The following is a 21008-nucleotide window of genomic DNA, read 5'->3' on the forward strand; positions in this document are numbered from 1 at the left end:
AGAGGGAAGAAGGTTAAAATTAAAACAGCTGAAGATAGAGATAAATTTTTGATTGCTTACGGAGAGGACCTTCAAAAAGGGATTGAAATACCCTCGAGGCCTGGACCACCAGTTGCACCCCCACCTTTGGAACCTGAAGATCCAGAGAAAAAGATACCACCACCAGAGCAATAACAGATTTATTCAGGATGTCTCTGCAACTTTTGAGCTGGAACATTAATGGATGCAACGCTCCGGAAAAAAGGAGGAAGATATTCCACATATTGAAAAAAGAACAATTGGACATTATTTGCCTGCAAGAAACACACGTGACTAGGCTCCATAAAAAAGTGTTAAAATAAATAAAAGATTAGGCCAAGAATTTATCTCTTCGGATAAAGTAAAGAAAAGAGCCTGTCACCAAAATTTATGTTTAAAGATGAGCAAGGAAGAATTTTGGCAATTGAGATACAACATCAAGGAGAGAAGTTTCTAATTTTAGGAATCTATGCCCCGAATGAGGGGAAATCGGAATTTTATAAGAAGTTGCATGAGAGCATGCTGGACTATCTGGACTATGATAATATCATCATAATGGGAGATATGAATGGGGTGGTATCAACCAACATGGATAAGTCACAAAGCCAAAATGTAACAAAAGATGGCAGACTACCTAAGACTTTTTTCGAATTGACTGACAATATGGACTTGATTGACATTTGAAGGACAAAAAAATCCCCTGGGAAGAGGGAACATTCTTTTCTGAAGCCCAACTGACATGGACAAGAATCAACCAAATATGGATATCTAGAGGTCTGACACCCAAGATTAGAAAGGTGGAAATCTGTCCAAAGACCTGCTCCGACCATAATGCTGTAAAGATGGACATGAGACTACTACCAACCGGCTCCTTTAGATGGAAAATGAATGACAATTTGTTTCGAGATCAGGAGATTACTAAGAAGGCCCAAAAAGCTTTGAAAGACTATTTCGAGATAAATTTGAACACTACGGTGGAAAAAAGAATTATCTGGGACGCAAGCAAGGCCGTGATGAGGGGGTTCTTGATACAACAGAATGCTGTAAAGAAAAGGAGACAAAACGAGAAAAAGGATGTGATTTTGGAGAAAATTAAAGAATGCGAGAAGAAATTAAGATTAAAACCGAAGTCACAGCCGATCCTGAGAGAAATTAAACTTTACCAAGCACAATATTCCAAATTGATAAATCAGGAAATAGAGTGGAAAGTCAAATTAATGAAACAAAGAACATTTGAATCAGCGAATAAATGTGGGAAACTGCTAGCATGGCAGCTGAAGAAGAGACAAAAAATGAACACAGTTACAAATTTAGAGATTGAAGGAAGAAATATACAGAACCCTATGGAGATTAGAAAGTGCTTCCAGAGATATTTTAAGCAACTGTACACTCAAGGGCCGCAAGATGAGGCTGAGATAGAACAATTTTTGATAAAGAATGGACTACCAAAATTGTCACAAGAAGATAGATCAATCCTGAATTGCAAAATAACACGACAAGAGATTGAACAAGCCATTCAGAACATGCAATTGGGCAAATCTCCAGGGCCAGACGGGCTTACCTCCAAGTATTATAAGACATTGAAAGATTATTTGATACAACCATTGATGGAGGTAGGCAACGAAATTTTGGAAGGAAAGAAGGCGCCGGAATCGTGGAAAGAGGCCTTTATCACATTGATACCCAAATTGGAAACGGAAAAGAAACAACTCAAGAATTACCGTCCCATCTCTCTTTTAAATGTGGATTACAAAATATTCGTAGACATTTTAGCAAGTAGACTCAAAAAAGTTTTAAATGAAATAATTCACAAAGATCAGGCAGGTTTTCTCCCAGGCAGACATTTGTTTGCTAATACAAGGAACATTATTGACATTTTGGAACTTTTGCAAACAAACATTAATACAAGAGCTGTGTTAATTTTCATAGATGCCGAGAAGGCCTTTGACAATATTTCCTGGAAATTCATGAAGAAAAATTTGGAAGGGATGGGAGTGGGACGGGGTTTTGAAAATGGGATAGACGCAATTTATTCAGAACAAAAGGCCAAATTGATAGTTAACAATGTGGTCACAGAAGAGTTTAAAATTGAAAAGGGAACACGACAAGGCTGCCCTATTTCCCCATTGTTATTTATTTCGGTCCTGGAGGTGCTCTTGAATATGATTAGAGGAGACCAGTTGGTTGAAGGAATCCAGGTCGGAGCGAAACAGTACAAACTTAAAGCCTTTGCAGATTACCTAGTTTTGACCCTACAGGAGCCAGAATCTAGTACGAAAAGAGTATTACAATTGATTCAAGAGTTTGGTCGGGTGGCGGGTTTTAAATTAAATAAGCAAAAAACTAAGGTATTGGAAAAGAACTTGACAGTTACAGAGTCAGAAAGGTTTCAGAAGGAGACAGAATTAAACGTGGTTAAAAAGGTAAAATACCTAGGGGTGAATATAACAGCAAAAAATTTGAGTCTATTTAAGGACAATTATGAGAAATGTTGGTCAGAAATTAAGAGAGACTTAGAAAGTTGGACAAGATTGAAGCTTTCCTTGTTAGGCCGAATCACCGCGATAAAGATGAATGTATTGCCAAAAATGTTATTTTTGTTTCAAACTTTGCAGATTGTGGACAAAACTGAGTTCTTTCGGAAGTGGCAGAGAGATATCTCCAAATCTGTCTGGCAGGGCAAAAAGCCCAGAATTAAGTTTAAGATATTAACGGATGCGAAAGAAAGAGGGGGCTTTGCCCTGCCAGACTTAAGGTTGTACTATGAATCAGCAGCTTTCTGCTGGTTAAAAGACTGGCTGCTTCTCGAGAACACTGATGTATTAGATTTGGAAGGTTTCAATAATGCTTTTGGTTGGCATGCATATTTATGGTATGACAAGGTTAAGATTAACAAGACTTTCAAGAGCCATATTGTCAGAAAAGCAGTGTTTAATGTCTGGACAAAATACAAAGACTTATTGGAAAACAAAACTCCAAGGTGGCTGTCACCATTGGAAGCTAAGGCCCGAAAAAAACTCAATATGGAGGCCAAATGGCCGAAGTATTGGGAAATATTAGAAAAGATGGAGATAATTGGAAATTGCAGAGTCAGGAGAAAATGAAAGACAAAGTGCGAGACTGGCTACATTATGCTCAGATTAAAGAGGTTTTTAAACTTGACAAAAAGTTAGGATTCCAGGTGGAAAAATCGAAGCTAGAAACGGAATTGTTAGAGCCTAAGACTAAGGTACTTTCAAGAATGTATAACTTGCTGTTAAAATGGAATACACAAGATGAAACGGTTAAATCGGCTATGATAAAGTGGGCACAGGACATTGGATATAACATTATGTTTGAGGACTGGGAGAGGTTGTGGACTACGGGGCTGAATTTTACTGCATGTAATGCTTTGAAAGAAAATGTTATGAAAATGATATATAGATGGTATATGACCCCAGTCAAACTTGCAAAAATGTACCGCTTGTCTGATAACAAATGTTGGAAATGCAAAGAAAATGAAGGAAAATTCTTTCACCTCTGATGGACTTGCCCTAGAGTGAAGGCTTTCTGGGAAATGATATATAATGAGCTGAAAAAGGTGTTTAAGTATACTTTTCCTAAGAAACCAGAGGCCTTCCTCCTGGGCATTGTCGGCCAGAAGGTGTTAAAGAAGGACCGAACATTCTTTATGTATGCAACAACAGCAGCAAGGATACTTGTCGCTAAGCATTGGAAAACTCAAGATCTACCCACACTGGAAGAATGGCAGATGCAACTGATAGACTATATGGAACTGGCTGAGATGACTGGCAGAATCCGAGACCTGGGAGAAGAAACGGTGGAGGAAGACTGGAAGAAATTTAAAACTTATTTACAAAAATATTGTAAACTGTATGAATGCTAAGAAGGATGCCAGAGTATAAAAAAACCTTGGCACCATTAAGCTAGGTGAAGTGAAATATGAAGAGAAGCTAAATTTAAGAAAAGGCAAAGTTTGGGAAATTTTAGGTTATATTTTAATTTTGGAGATTTGAATTAAAGTTACCTAAATTAGAGAAACAACATCAGAAAATAGATAATAAGAATAGAAAAAAGGGGATAAATTTGCTGGATAGAAATTTATTGTCAGGAATGCAGGAGCGGGAGATGTGAGGGAGTCCAAGAAGTTGAGAAAATTATGTTAAAAGATGTGTTATATTATATTGTTTCTTTGGTATTGTAATTAAGATAAAAACTATCAATAAATATTATAAAAAAAAGAAAGTGAAACTCAGGCTCCTTCTGGCCCTACTTATATAGTCAGCATGACCTTGACAGAAGAGATAAGAGAACCAGTTTAAACCAGCTGTACAGGACTCAGCTTCTCTGAAGGAATAACCCAAACACCATGAACCTCCTGCTTGTTTCTTTCACACAGAGAAGCCTCCAGAACCCTCTTGAATTAATTAGAATAGGAAAGACCTCTACACATCAGATCAATACTTTCTGCACCAAGAAATGCAAACTGACAGTTTATGTATCCTGCCCATTTCATAATTTTACACCTAGCAGTGGACCCTGGAGAGTGGGAGATGTGGAATGGCTCAGAGCCTTTGAAGAAATTAATGGGAAGTAGCAAGCCATTGCTCTAGACAACCTGTTTTTTGGAAAGGTTTCAATAACAAGACACCATCCATTTATTATGCTTGATTTGGGTCTTTCAATATGAAAATAATGCAATGCATTTGCAAGAGTAAGACAAATGAGCATCTCTACACTGGCTAATTTTTTTGCTGGCCTGGCTGCATGAACACTGTTTGGCCATGCTTCTGCAGTTGTCTAAAGGAGTTGATTTCCATAATATTTCATGGAAGAAACTTGTCAGAAAGGTGACTAACAGAGGCAGAAGATTTCCCCGCAGACAAACTGGCCCCATTTACTGTATTTATGGCTGCCATACACCTGGATTTTTCCGGATATTACCGGGATTTCAAAGGCGGAATTGACATCTGGGATGGGGGTGGGAATTTCCGAAAGATGGCACTTTGTCCTGGATTTTTGGCAAGTCAATCAAAAAACTTTGGGGTTTGTCTGACAATTTCAGTGGTTTCCTTAAAAAAGGCTCAACAATTTTGGGGTCTTCCTATAAAAAGCTCAACAACTTTCTGGTGTCCTGGTTTTTACTTTTTTAAATATGGCAACCCTACTATATTTTCATAGTTATGTTTCTGTTCAAAATAGGGGCATCTGCAGCAGGTTTAGTAATGTGTCAAAAGCAGCAAATGCAAGGATAAAATTATAGAGGATTTAATTTTTTTATTTAGGAAGCCCCATGAGATAAATTTGGGCTGCATGGATTCAAACACTCACATGGTTCTACCAGCCAACAATTTCCTGGCAGAGTGGCTTTCATACTTTCCAACTTCAGGGGACATTTTCACTGAAGATGTCCCCAAGCTTCTGTAATTCCTTGGCTCTGAATATGAACCTCAGTGACTTGCAATGCTCAGAACAGATACAAGGAGTGCCTCACTTCCCCCTGAGATTTTCTCCAAGTCAGCAAAGGAGGGAGGAAAGATGAGTCTCAAAAATAGCCCAGTTTCCTAAAAGAAGTTAGGGGAAGAATCAGTGGAAAACTTAACAGAATAGGAAAAAACTGATTGTCAGGATTTATTTAACAGAGAGGAAAAAAGAGGGGAAGAAGCAAGAGGAGCAACTGAGGTCGCTATACCACTCTCATTAGGTTTCTAAGCAAGACAGTAAGTGAGGATGGAGTCCAACATTAGTGGGTGTAACATTTTGTCTAGAAAAGCCTCATTGTTTGGCCAAGCATTTCTAGAGAATTCATTTGATTCAGTGTTGGCCATTTACTCTGTATTTTATGACATCATTTTTTAAAGTAGATTTTAATGATTTTATTGTACCAACACGTTTTTCTTATGAGTTGGTGGTTTATAAATAAAAAAATTACTATATATTTTGGAAAGCTGCTTGTCTGCATGTTTGCTATGCATCTGGACACCTCTTAAGATAAAATTTGACTGATGGTTCCTGAGATCAAGAAGCAAGTTTGGATACAATTGTACGCCATTTGGAGTCAAGATGTTGAACTGAATTTTTGAAAACTGCACTTATTTTAACCAAATTTTGCATAACTGTTCCCGAGATCAAGGAGCAGGTTTTGTCTATGTTTGGATACAATTGGATGCCATTTTGAGTCAAGATGGGGGACTGAACCTTTCAAAACTGCACTGCTTTTTTAGTTTCTTGGAAATTCTAAGCAATGCTAGGCACAAGGCTGCTTACACACTTATAAACAAACAAACAAACAAACAAACAAACAAACAAACAAACACACAGTGGCACCCAGCGTCTCTCAGGCCTGCTCTGACTCAGATGGTCCTGGGAGGCAGCTGTGAGTAAGCCTGCTGTGTGACTGTAGAAGACAGTGGCTGCTCTGTCCTCCATAAGCTTCTCTGCATGGTTTCTTTTTACTTCCATCCTTTCTGCAATCTCCTTGGTTTCTCTGTTTCTTCTCCCAGTCGTCAGCTTGCTTCAGAGCATCCTCCATTTCACCCCAAACTACTCAGTGGAAACTCCTATGGCAATGCCTAAGGGCCAAAAAAGGTGGTGTCCCAGGTATCCCACACGACGCGACGCAGCATAAGGTTACATTATTATCCTTTAATACCACTGTCTGTCTTAGAGCATGTTGCAAAGGCACATGAAGGAACAGTCCTGCTGAAGCTATGTAATTTCTGGCCCACTGCTAGCTGAGAGACCACCAGGTAACCCTGTATCTGATGTCTTGAATTCTCGGCTTAGGCCTACTTTGCATTTGTAGGGGGGAGAGGAGAAAGATCTGGCTTTCTGAATGCTACAACTGCTCTGCACAGCACCAGCCTTGGCATGACTGCAACATCTGCCCTGCTTAAGTGTGTTTCAAATAGGCTTCACCATGCAGTAACTGATTGGTCCCCAAAAGAGACATAGGAAAATATTTGCAGCTGAAGCAGCTGCTCTAATGCCAAGTTCCAGGGCCCAAAGAGAGCATGGCCGTGGCATCAGGTGTGACTGTCTTTTACTTAAAGAACAACTGCGGCTGAGAGAGCAGCAAATGGCTGCCATAAGGGAATTGAAACAAAGCGTTCTGACTAATGAACTGAAAACAAAACAAAATCAAATACAGATGGTGGGCAGGTTGGATCAAGTAGCTGCTAAGGGAACCTTCCACTTACGGTAAGATGGTTACTGCTTACAATTCCAAGTAGGTTGGTGATAGGACTTCTGCATGAAAAGAATGTGCTTTTTCACTGACCACTGGTCTCCATCCCCACACGCCAAAGTTTACCATCTGAACCCTTCTTCCATTGCTATTTTGCATCACTAAATCATCTTCTGTCCTTCACCAGAGCAAAAGCAGGGCAGTAAACAGATCATAACTATTTCTTTTTAAAAATAAGTATGTGGAATAGAGTGTTTAACCATATAATGGATCTGATCTCCATTGAGCTACCACTCAAATCCATTCTTTAGCAATGGTTTGGGTAGGTCAATATAGGCAGAACAGAGAGGGGGGAAGGATGAAGTACCCTGACATTTTCTGTTTACTCAGTCAAGGACTTAGACACACCTGAGTGTTTATTATTCAGTTTAAAGGACATGTTCAAAAAACACGATTGCCTATCATACGTTGTTATATGTAACAATTCAAAATGAACCTCACCAGCTTAAAACATGAAATGGCAGACTTCACAGCACATTTCACTATGATGTTCATGCCCTTCCAAATGTGCCCTAGAGATACTTTGTAATTGTCATTCACATAGAAACTTAATTTTTTTGGAAACCTGGAGGACAGTGCTGAAACCAGAAGTATGTCAAGATCAAAAAGGAAATGGGGACTTGTGTCTACCAGGAAACATTCTGTCTCTTGAAAATGTGAAACATTGGAGTATATCTCCATATTATGTAACCGAGGCCCCAACATATCACATTGAGCTCTTGATCAAAATTCAAGCTCTTATTTGAATAGTAATATCTCATCTATACAATGCCTCTTCTTAGTGTGCAATGTTTGTTTTCTGTGTTGTAGGGCTGTCACATGTCTGGAATTTTCTGTACATAGCCGGGATTCGCCCATCAAAAATGGTGTCTGGGTAGAATTTTTGAAAAGCGGCAAAAACCCGGGTGTATGGCAGTCAATATTGAAAATGTTGATTTTTTGAGATTTTGCCAAAAAACCCCAAACCCAACCCCCCCCCCCAAGCTTTAGTATCCAGATTTTGAAATATGGCAACCCTACATGTTGGAAAGATTATTTTATAGCATCTTCCAGGAAACAAGTTTTCAAGAACATAAAGCATTCACCAAATATACTTGCCAAGAAAGAGAAAAACAAATGTGTCACAAAATCAAAACATGTTTATGGAAGTTCTCTTTTCTATACAGTGTCTTTGCACTCAGAGATTCTGCCTGCAAAGTCGAGCTTGGGAAACCCACTGTAGACACACACAATACACCTTTTTTAAAAAAGAGACAGAGCAGTCTAGTCTGAACTAACATTCATTGATTTCCATAGAGTTGGACATGTAATCAAGACACCCAGTTTCATTTAGTATTATTGCTGGAGGGAGAGTGCATAGATTTCACTTTTGATTAATATTCTCATCAACTTGTATTTTCTTTATTTCTATTTGGTATTCCATTGCTTTCTAAAGGGTCAGAGTGCATTTTTTATTTGTAAAATGTATTTGCTGCATTACTAGTCTGCAAGCTCTCAAATAAGATCTCTATATATACAAACTTTATACACATACTATATTATCTATCTCTATTAAAACCACAGTATGATATTTGCAATTCTAGTATGCAACATTCAGATATTGAAAGAGGAAAAATAGATGATGTCAAACATCAGCTGCCTCTTAGCACCACCAACAGGATCCTGGACAAAAAAGATTAAACAAATCTCCTAAAAGAGTGAACTGGCCAGATGGATGTTGTTTAGAAAAGGGGTTTTGCCGCATGTTACTTGGAAATCCGACTCAGAACATGCCCATTATACAAAGGACAGACTTCATCTGGGAAACTCCTTTCCCCCACATCAACAGGTCACAAGAAGCAGGTTCAGTGTGGTCTTGAAGGATGGAGAGAAGCTGCGAACAAATGGTAAGCACCCTGAGCACTGGACGTGGGCACTGGATTACCCATAAAAAACTCTCATGGCCTACTTGCCAGAGGGAACTTGGGAGTGAGGTGCCTCCTTGGCAGACTCACTGACTCCAAAAGTTATACCTGCTCAGGGACGAGTCATGCGAATCTCTCAGGTGTGTTGGAAATGAAGAAGAGGGCCTGGTGTAGCACCGACCCAGTGTTTGCAGTGACTGGGAGGAATGGTGGTTCCTAGTATTTTGGTAACAAGGGCACTTGCACCAAGCCTGGAGTGGCTGTCTTTCAAATAAATAAAATGCTACAGATCATCCATGTAAATCAATAAGATTGTGACTCATAGTTCCACACATTTACTGCCTAGTCCTTTCATTCCAGGATATGTAGAAACAATGTTGTACATTGAATGTGTGTCACCATCAACACCTGGCTAAGCTCCACACAACTCCCCCCATTCAAAAGCAGCATATTATAGGTCTGAATCAGTGTTGCAGTTCACATGCATGACTGGTTTAAATGTGTATCAACTTGCAGAACTTGCCTCCTCCTCCTTCACCCATCTTTTTGAAAATAATATACTGAAATCTACTGCCTGTTTGGGATAGCTTTCTGCAATACTGAATATGGAGTTTTTGGATAAGGAGCAGAAAACCACAAATATATTCCCTGCAGTTTTGCGTGGGGGGGGGGAGGGGACAAAGAAGAAATGAGAGGGGAAGATAGCACCTTATTTTTCCTATTTTGCCTTTCTTATTTTCAACGAACTATCTATGATAAAAAGACCTCCAGCCATATACTTTTTTCCAGAATTGAGAAACAAATGCCATACAACAAGTAGTTCAGGGCAAAAGGGGAGGGGGCTTTTAATAATCTCTATTGTTCTATTATTTACCTGTCAATTTTATGGCTTATAAAGTATGAGATTTAGGCCTTAGAAACCTGCTCTCCTTGAAGAGTAACGCATTGGAGAAGGTACTATATCATGACCTCAACAAACCTTTTACTGAAAAAATAGAATTCTCCGGAGACAAACACATTTCTCTCTGTGATGATGCAAGCTTATATACAGTGGTACCTCGGTTTACAGACGCTTCAGGTTACAGACTCCGCTAACCCAGAAATAGTACCTCGGGTTAAGAACTTTGCTTCAGGATGAGAACAGAAATCGTGCAGCGGCGGTGGGAGGCCCCATTAGCTAAAGTGGTGCTTCAGGTTAAGAACAGTTTCAGGTTAAGAACGGACCTCCAGAACCTTATTCTGCCTCCCCCTGTCCTCACATGACTGGAAATGCCATCAAAGATCAAATTTCTTCCTATCCTCAACCTACGAACAGCAAGAATGCAAAGGTCTTATAAGACACCCCCCGCCACACAAATTTAACAGTAATGTGCACACAGCTGTATGTTGTAGGCGTTCTATGTGACTGGAAAACCAAGAAGGCTTCTCCATGGCAGAAATGGTCTGTTTCACGGGGGTTGGAAAACGTTTGAGATATGCCTAATTACACATAGTACTTCATAAGTAACATTGCTTGCGGGAAGAAGAATGGTACTATTTCAGTTACTATTAATCAACCTTTAGTTTTCAGGCTAAATGCAATTTCATCACAATGCAATGATGGGCTGATAGGGTGGTTTCTGCACCTACCTAATAAACTAGAAGTAAATCATTGCCACATATTATCTTCCGATACAGAACACCACTCCCCCCCCCCCCCGGGAGAATCTAGAAAACTCTCCTAAAAGGATGAAAAAATATGTCTGGTAGCAAAATGCCTTCCTTACTGAGATTCCACTTCAAGCCTGTTGTCGTGACACAGTCGCAAGAGCTCCCAATGGGGATGAGGCCGCACCAGTTGCCTTCTAGTCCTGTGTTTACACGTAGTTTGTGCTTTCCCTGCAACAAAGAAAGAACTTTGGTTTAGTGTCCACTGATCAGGAAGCACATGATTATGTAAACAACACACTTTTATGCACAAAAGAAGCTACAGATTAGGCACATCACTGCCGTTAAATTGTGATGTAGAACACCATGTGCCTAACACTGCAATTCCATGCAAATTCGTTTGGTAGAAAGCCCTTAACCCTCTTAAACTCAACAGAGATGACTAGGATCAAAGTGATGCCTGGGTTCCTCCCAATAGAACCTGCTCAACATGAAATGTTCAGTTGATTCCATGGAACCTCTTAATGGGGTGTGGAGACATGGCTGCCACCAGATTTATTTATTTGATTTCTTATCCACCTTTCACTGTAAGATTTCAGGGGCAGCAACAACTATATCAGCACACAAGTCAAACAGTGCATACAACTATAAAAGCAAGGAAACCAGTTCCTAACAAAAGCAGCACATTACCAATTAAACAAAAGAGGTAGGTCCCACAAAATACTTTTAACTGTTAAAGGCCAGCATAAAGTGTGGCAGGGGGTCCTCAGATGATGCTAAACAGCATGAGGACAAGACGGAGCCCTGAGAGGTGCCACAGGACAATTCCCACGGCAATAAACAGTGCTTACCCCCACTACTTTCTGGAAATGGTCCTGGAGGTCAGAGTTGAAACACGGAAGCATAGTGTTTCCAACTCTCCAGAAAGATACTGTAGTCAATGGTGCTGGAGAAGCAGACTGAGGGCAGCCTGCCTGGCTCTGCTGAACAGGGTGCTGGACTGAGCAGAATGGAAGGCAAGAGGCTGGGAGGGGGGCACCAAATTTTGGCATTGCACAGGACGTGCTGAAATGTGAAAGACAAAAATCCCCCCTGCTAATAGCCACCATAGCTACTGGTAATTGGAATCTCTAGATTAAGTGGTAGAATAGCTATGAATATCCATGCCCAGGGCGGGGGGGGGGGGGGGAGAGACAATGGGGAGGGCTCTTGCCTGCATGCTAGTGCTGTGCTGAACCTTTCACTCCCTTTATTTTCAGCAATCTGAGAGAGCAGAGGCAAAACAAAGTGGCCTGCCAAGAGGCTGGGGTGGAGAAATTTGAAGGAATTTTGTGTTGGGATGCACATATGCACTGTTGAAAAGTGACTGATGAGTCTGCTTCTCACTGCAACATGCTTAAAATGCCCCCCACACATGTACAGTGGTAGGGAGCTCTTCACACACACGCAAGCTTTCTTTGTTGCAACACCACCTAGACTGCAATGTTGCGTGGTCACATGGGCATCCTAGGAAGTGTGCAAAAAAGAAAGACTGTGTGTAAAGAACCCTGTGCCACAGTGTGGGGCAAGGCAGTAAGAAAGAGGACCCACAACACTACTGGAAAACATCATCAAGTTTTTCACCCTCCTTGTGAAAGAGGTAGGCAGATTTGGGTACAGCTCTGCTTGTGAGCTTTCCAGAAGCACCTGGCTGGACTAGAGGAAGCTCAGTCGGATCCAGGAGGCCATTTCTTATGTTTTCTTATAAGTTTGACCAAAAGCGTAGCTTTACAGATATTTATAAACTCGGCTCTGAAGGATGAGCACAATTCTAAGGATGTCAAATGAGGTCATATAAACAGCATTTTAAAATTCTCCAGGGTTTGAGAAAATACTGTTTATGCCTTTTTTAAAAAAAATCTTAATTTATGGCTACAATAGAAATCCCTTGTATGGCTTAAAATATAGGAAGGATACTAGTTTCTACTGTGCATTTTAGGACAATCCCTTTGGGGTGATAATTGGAGTGGAAAGCTGATGAGAGTTTGTTATTTCTGTTAGTTTTTGCTTAGAGTTTGTAAGCTTGTGAGTTTATGGGAAACCGGAGGTATCTCTCTGAAGCGGAAATTATTGTGAACAATGATGCAACGTAAACTGAAATGATGACCTTATATCTTACTAAGAGCTGCACCGCTGCTCAATCTGCTTGCCGCCCACAGCTATTGCCACCACATTAACCCCTTAGAGCTTCCATTTCCCACCCCATTCAACTATTAAGCTCACTTTTCATCTTCCCATCCCCATTTCTCAATTTGCCTCTTTTCTATTCTGAAGCCTTGCTTGCACTCATTTCACCGGCACACCCAGGTCCATGCCTCCTTCCCATATCCACACCTCCTGCATCTTCCTCCTCCCACTTATTGCGACTACTAAGCACCCAGTTCACCTTCCGCCCATTGACTCTTTTCTGCCCATTGTTGTCCTGTTTACAATGGGAGTGGCAGGACCGCAGGCACATCAGGGGCGCTTAAGCCAAAGGTCTCTGCGTTGCCACATGCTTGTCCTGTGAATCTTACCTTCCTAGAACAATTTTGCCACCTGCCGTAAGGCAAAGTACATGGCTATAGCTGCAATCCTATGCACGCTTACCTGTGTTCTTATAGTTAAGCATCACTGAGCCAACTGGAGTTTCCTTTTACATAAGCATGCATAGGATTGCGGTGCAACGGCACACCATGGAAACCAGTGCACCATAGTGCTGTGCCACACAAGCTCATCTTTGACTGCTTGAAAGTGTGTTGAAGTTCAGGAGGTCTTATTCATTAGCAAGTGAGTTTTGGATTGTAGCCGGAAAGTTCTTATGTCGATCACATACACATACAGTATCTAATTTTATGTTTTTATATTGTAAACTGCCCTGTGATCTTCGGGTGAAGGGCAGTATAGAAATGTAATAATAATAATAATAATAATAATAATAATAATAATGTGTATAATAATAATAATATACACATTGGGTTGCTTTAGTATGAAGTGCTGGGAGTAGGGGAGAGAAAGTTATATAAGCGCTAAGCATCATTTATAACCACCATATCAAAAAAGCCACTGAGGTGCTGTTCTGAAAATTTCTGTTTTTACTATGCTGAGAAAGTCTAAATTTGCTGAAGAGGGAACAACAACCCTTGTGTGCAACACACACACACACACACACACACTTGGTGACATTTGTTACATAGCTTGTGATACTCTTTCTGTTTCATAGTGACTCTGATTGCTAAAAAAGAAGAGAATGACAGAACACTCATTTCTAAAGTCACTGGAAGAAAAGGTTAGCAAGTAATTAACATGTATCTTAGTATTTTAAATAATACATTTAGTAAAAATTATTCAGGATTTTAAAATGTTAACAAGCAAGGGCAATGCCAGCAGAGAGCTGAAAAAGATACCGGGGCTATTATGCATAATAAACTATAGTGTTCAAAAGCAGAGGCCCAACACACCTTCTACAGTTTCTAGGATCCATCAAGTGAAACCTTCAAATGATATTAGCTCAAAGGCATCCATTTTAGGCTGCAAGGGTGCAAAGAGAGGCATTCTCAGTCTCCCACTTAACTCCTTGTTGTAATCAACTCACAAGAGTCCAAGGATGAACGCTTTTTTAAAGTATTGCTAAGGCAAACTGCTGCAGCTGGCCTTTGTGGCTCAGAGATAAATCAGCAAGAGCTGTAGACTTCCTTTTTAAAAAAATAACAACAAAGGTGGGGGGAGACACAAAACGGAATCCTGCACATGACGACGTTGGTAACAAATATGTAGGCTACTGTTATTGCCATATGTAACGAAGTTCCATCAAATGGCAGAAAAGGTTTGCGTTTTCAGTACCTTTCAACACCATTTAACCTGTGTGTAAACTTCTCAGATATGGTAATCTTCCATAAATTATTGTACCATGACAAAATATTTAAATCATGCAGCAATTACCATTTCTGGGCAATCAGTAGTCTGGTGGTCATTGACCAAAAAGTTAACAGTTCTCTGGGTTTGATACCCACATTTGAATCCTTAGAGACAGATAGTAGTGATAGCTGTGATGTACCTGGCACAGGATCCCCAATTATATGAGCAATTTATCATCAAGAGTCCTTCACACTCATGCCAAAGGTGGTAATAAGTGTTCAGGGGCCCAGAGTCTTGCTGACAGTCTGGGCCAGAAGTTATATGTGATAGCTGAACCAGAATTATATACCACTGACAATACCCTTTCTCTCTCATATGCTAAAGTGGATCTCACTGGTTTCCTAGTCTACAGATTTTTCCATGTTTTAGCATCTATTTCACATTTCATATCTGTCTCCCAAATACTTTAAAGATAAGAGCCTCAAATCTAGAGAAAAATCTCATGGGACAGCAGAAGTAGTGAAATGCAGTGAGGAGGGGCATCACAATTGCAATGAAGAAAATTGGTGGACTGTAGCTCAACTGACCACAGTGCAATTGTACCCGTAGTCTGCAATCTTGATTCACCCCTGCAGTTGGGCATCAAGTCTACTGTGGTCTCCAACTGGCTTGGCGTTGATTTAATATCTCAGGGGGTCACAAGTCAGTCAGGATAAAGTGGAGCAGAAGCACCTCAAGGTTTTAACATTAAAAGCAAAACAATACCCAATGCCAAGGTGGCTAATTATTCCCTTTTATGCTTTAGTTGCTGAGATACCACCACCAAAGTAAAAAACCTGAACAGAGCTTTAACATTTTTTCTTCTGGATACAAGTCTGACCGTGCTTTAATTAATGTAACTGCTGATAAAAATCATATTATATAATGAGATTCAATTGATTTTTGTCTTATTAAACCATTTTTGAAAAATTCTGATCAATCAGAAAAATTGATTAGTTCTTTTTCCGTTTTCATTTCATCGCTGGTGATGGAAAATAAAGATCAGTTTTTAAGTTCAGCCTTTTGAGGAAAACATCCAAATGTGTGTTTGTGTGTGCTTTTTTTAAAAAAGCATTTTAACCAAAATGAGACTGAGCTTTTCATATGGTTTTGTTCATATAACTTCATTTTTATGTTTTGCTCACATTAACGTATAGTTTTGACTAGAAAGCCTGAAGGAATAGGAGTTATTCATTAAATGTGGCTTCTGTGACTAGCAAAACCGTACAGGGGTTGGAGAAACAGCCTTGTGGCAATGGAAGCAAGGCTTTAACTCATAACTTATTTACCACACTGTGGCACAAAGCTAAATGATAAAAATGTCTTTGGAGGTTTTCTTGATAAGGATATACCTGAATTTCATCTTTTCTACACAGGGCACCCCCTCTCCCATTTCATTACATACATGGGACCTGGAAGCACCACTATGAATATAAAAGGTGCTTGCCTGCGTTGGCCTAAGCTGGACACCAGCGAAACCTCAGTTTCTTTCCTTTTCATGCCTCCTGTTTGAATGTTCTCTAGCAAAAACAATATATTCTTATGGCAAGCCCATACCATTTCCCAGAGCATGTGGGGAACTCAGAAGACGGAATGCTGTTCCATCCCCTGCCATCCCCAGTGCCTGCATATAGAAAACTAGATGCCAAGTGATTGGCTAGACCAGAATTCTACTCTTGATATCTCGTTTTCTGTATAGAGGGAATTGTTTGCATGGAGCAGCATTCAATCCCATGAGCTCTAGAGAGTGAGACAAACCATGAGCCCCCATTAGCTTACATGCTAAGCCAAACCATGTTTTAGCTTACAGCAGTGCAGCTGGAGGAGGACCAGGAGAGGAGTGCATCAGTCACAAAGTTCTCTTTAGAAACCATATGAAAATGTTTTGGCTTAGTGTGAACACAAGGGTTTCTAGAGAGGACATCCTGACTGATGCACTCCTCTCCTGGTTTGGCTTAGTGTCACTTGTGAATCCATCCAAACAGAATGGAATGGGCCATTGTTGTTCCAACGCCTTTATAAATGACTTGGATGAACTCAAGAGATGCTTATCAGATTTTCAGATGACACCAAACTGGGAGGAGTAGCTAATGCCGAAGAAGACAAATCAGGATTCAATATGACTTTAACAGATTGAAGAACTGGGCCAAAACTAAGAAAATGAATTTCAATAGGAACAAATGTCAGGTTCTACACTTAGGCAGGAAGATCTAGCTATACCAGTATAAGATGGGCGATGTCTGGCTTGTCAGTAGTACATGTGAAAAGGATCTAGGGATCTTGGTGGGCCACAAGCTTAACATGAGTCAACAGTGTGATGCAGCAGCAAAAAAAGCTTATGCTATGCTAGGCTGCATCAACAGAAGTACAGTGGTACCTTGGGTTAAGAACTTAATTTGTTCTGGAGGTCAGTTCTTAACCTGAAACTGTTTTTAACCACTTTAGCTAATGGGGCCTCCCGCTGCCGCTGTGCCGCCACCACATGATTTCTGTTCTCATCCTGAAGCAAAGTTCTTAAACCGAGGTGCTATTTCTGGGTTAGCGGAGTCTGTAACCTGAAGTGTCTGCAACCTGAGGTACCACTGTATAGTGTGCAGAGGAGGGTAACCAAGATGATCAAGGGTTGCCACATGGAAGATGGAGCAAGACTGAAATTTGTTTTGGATTTCAAATTACTTAGAAATCAGCCCTGATAATATTTATAGCATTTACTTTCAAGTGGGAGAATGCAGTATCAGGAACTTTCAGCACAGTCATATAAGACCCCTAGTAATTTTAAGTCATATATTTCAACAAGAATGGAATAGGATGCTTAGGGAGAAATCACAACTATGTAAAATGTTTCTGACCCTACTATATTCATAGTGACTTCCTGCTGGATGTATTATAGTAGCTCAAGCAGAGACCATTTTCTCAAAATGCACAAACCTCCTAAAGCAGAATCTGTTTCTTTCTGGCATCTCATTTATCATCATAGCCATAATGCTGATGAATTATCCCTACAGAATTAGACTGCAATATCAGAAGATCACCAAAGGCTATCAGAAATTATTTTGTGATCCAGCACAAGGAAACAAAGCAAAACAGAATGGATTACACAAGAGCAAGTCCTGCAGTCATACAAAATCTCAGTAAAGTATTCTGGATGAAGCTAATTTCTTGAGTCCATTTCATTTTTGTCCTCTCACTACAAAAGGTGATATGGGGATACAAATTAAAGCACAGCAAATAAAGAATTAATCCTGCACACTTATAGAAATCTCAATTCTCCAAGTGAGGATCCAAAATGGAACTAACTACAAACAAGAGAGAAGTATCAATAGGCTTGGAGTTTTGCTGAAGTACAAAAATTCTTTAGGAATAAAAATCACAGGGGAAGGGGAAATCCAAAAATGCCTCAAAGAGGACTGAGCCTGCTCAGTGGGCACAGAATGTTGACTTGTTTTTTTGTGGGTGGGTGAGAATGGAACAGGATAGCATAAAGGTAGGCATGACTAGCTGGAAACCAGAACAGGAATCCCCCAAATTACAAGACTTTGTTCTAGGACTCACATGCATACCCCTACTTCTCATTGAGGCTGCATCTGGACTGCACCAGTTAAGAAAGCAGGTGGGGGCTCGAGAACTAAGCAGCATTTGTGCCCAGCCAAAAGATCTTTGCTATCTCATCTTCCCCTTTGATGCAATCCGTTAAGTGGAGCTGGTGTATTGTAGAACAGCTGCTACTATATCAGGCCCCCTTGGTTTTGCAATCCCAGGCAGTCAGCAAAAGCCAAAGGTCCTGAGTCCTCCATACATGGCTGCAGCTGTGTTTGGCTCTGTGGGTCAGAGGCTGCACAGTCCTCCTTTTACTTCCATCTCTTGAGAGGAGGAAAATGTAAAGCTAGCTTTTGTGTAGTTGGTTCCTTTTGAAGAAATGAAGTACAGTGACTTTTTCCATACCTAAAACATATCTGACTGATTTACAAATGAACAAATTGGAAAGAAATGGCAGGAGTGCAAAAATATCCTCCTCCCAAAACTACAGATTTAGCTTGCTTTGGCCTCTGAGCCAAAAACTTGCATGTCAATCCTCTTTTTCACAGAGTTTCGTTTCTGAACGGAGGTGGGCTGAAGTCTTTGCTCTTATCTAGGGGTCACAATGTTGGCCTGGTATCTCACAAGTGTCAACCCCCACCCAACCATGTGAAATTTGATATAGTGTAGTGCTGTAAGCAGACTGATAACTTGAGGCTTTCTAGACATATTGCTCAAAACATGGTAAAACTTTTATTAGGCTACACCATTTTACATTGGAGGTGCAGGAATCACAACCAAATAGTCTCCCCCACCAACTCAAATCCCACATATAGAAAACTTGATGGTCAGATAAATGGTAAGCTAGACTCTGCGCGACGGTTTGGATATGGTAAAAGCTTCAGTTTTCAATCAAGGAGTTGTCCACCTTAAATCTAATGTAGATCCAGAAATTGTTTTACTCTGTGATGAGTTGTTTGTCTTGGAAGCCTGTTGGAACTGAACCTTAGAAAGCATTTTTAATTGCTCAGATGAAAGCCTACTCAATGGGTGGTGAGGGTTTCCCCACTTTGTCATATTCTACTGCACAAGCAAGGAAATCCCCAAAATGTGTACTGCAGATGATCTCTGTCCCCCTAAGCCCCAGAAAGAGACATTCTCTTTGATGGAATTCATAATGTGCTCATCCACTTAAGACTATATCTTTTGTTGTTGTTACCACCACTAAATAATAATCATGGCTACTTCTGAGTGATGAAAATTATCATTAATAATGGAATTGCAGTTTATACAACCCATAGCCTTTTATGCCTGAAATTCTGATGATGATGATGATGATGATGATGATGATAATAATAATAACAACAATAATAATAATTTATTTATACCCTGCCCATCTGGCTGGGTTTCCCCAGCCACTTTGGGCGGCTCCCAACAGAATTAAAAGCACAATAAAACATCAAACATTAAAAGCTTCCCTAACCAGGAAGGACTACCTTCAGATGTCTTCTAAATGTCAGATAGTTGTTTATTTCCTTGACATCTGATGGGAGGACATTCCACAGAGTGGGCACCACTACCGAGAAGGCCCTCTGCCTGGTTTCCTGTAACCTCATTTCTCGTAGTGAGGGAGCTGGACCTCAGTGTAATGTCAATTACCATTAGACTAAACCTCCTCTGAAGAACATTGGTCCCTTCAGAGTCATGTTTATCATTGCTAGCCGTGGTCAGAATGAATAGCTGAATATTTCTTATATGTACTTTCTCATTTTCTGATACTGTGTTTCTCAGGAGTACAGAAACATTAGGCTATACACGGAACATAAATTATCTTTTATCTGTGAGTTTTACAGCAGTTTGTAATACAAGATAGTAGGATTTATGACCAAGAAATAGGAAGATGTCCAAGAATTAATGGAGCATGATTTTTACATTACATTGAGCTGAGTTTAGTGTAACCCGTGTAAGATTTCAGCATAGTGCTAGAAGAGGAAGATATTTCTACTTGCACTTTAAAATCTATCAAGGAAGTACATTTTTGTCAGTTATCTAATGCTGCAGAAAGGACTTATAGAATGTTTTGGTAAACCTTTTACTTGCATGTGCCTCCTTTTGTCTACCCTTGGCACAACTCTCACTGTGAGGAACATCCCACTTGCCTCTCTGCACAAATCTGGTGGCCCACAGCAGCTAAGAAAGCCCCTGGCTCAAATCTTACCACATTCATAACTCACTAGGTGGTGGCAACAGTTCTTGCAGGCCCCTCCACCACCACTTAAAAAATGGAGACAATATTAGCCATCTTTGAGATGCTGTAAGGATTGCTGAAATAATATATGTGAACTGCTTTGAGTATGTCAGTGTGGTATATAAATGCTAAACATTGTTACTCCGATTGTTATAAAGTGGCCATCACTAAGGTGTGTGTGGTGGTGTATGTGTATATGCCCAAAGCAACCGAAACCCTTTGGCAATTTCAGACCTAGGCAAAGGGCCATACTAGATGAATACACAATTGAGTATTGTGTATTTTGCTTTTAAATAGTAATCAAGCGTGCAGCCCCTGAAAATAGCAGTACCTTTGTGGCAGTGTTGAGGGGTGTGTGTGCTTTAATCCAAACTGGATCAGCCCCTTTGTGCCTACCATTTGCATGGGAAGAGAAGCTCTCACTAGCAGTAGCTTAGGACTTTTTTTGCTTTGTCCTCCAAACCACTGCCAGATCATAAAAAGTGTCTGAAGGTTTTCTCAGTTTCAGAAATAA

The 21008-nt window shown here is 40.2% G+C and overlaps 1 protein-coding gene across 6 annotated transcripts in view; it reads right to left on the reverse strand.

The window, feature by feature from the left end:
* Positions 1–21008, reverse strand: part of TPK1 (thiamin pyrophosphokinase 1) — a 254996-nt gene that overhangs the window by 55261 nt on the left and 178727 nt on the right. For all 6 annotated transcript variants that reach the window (XR_014557046.1, XR_014557047.1, XM_083706411.1 and 3 more), the window contains one exon: positions 10935–11046. Coding sequence is in view for 4 of the 6 variants with exons in the window: in XM_083706411.1 (XP_083562537.1) it covers positions 10935–11046 (112 nt within the window). In the remaining 2 variants the exon portion in view is untranslated. The remainder of the gene's footprint in view (positions 1–10934; positions 11047–21008) is intronic.

Source organism: Podarcis gaigeae (genome assembly GCF_964106915.1).
Source record: "Podarcis gaigeae genome assembly, chromosome: 12".
In the NCBI taxonomy this organism is placed as follows: domain Eukaryota; kingdom Metazoa; phylum Chordata; class Lepidosauria; order Squamata; family Lacertidae; genus Podarcis; species Podarcis gaigeae.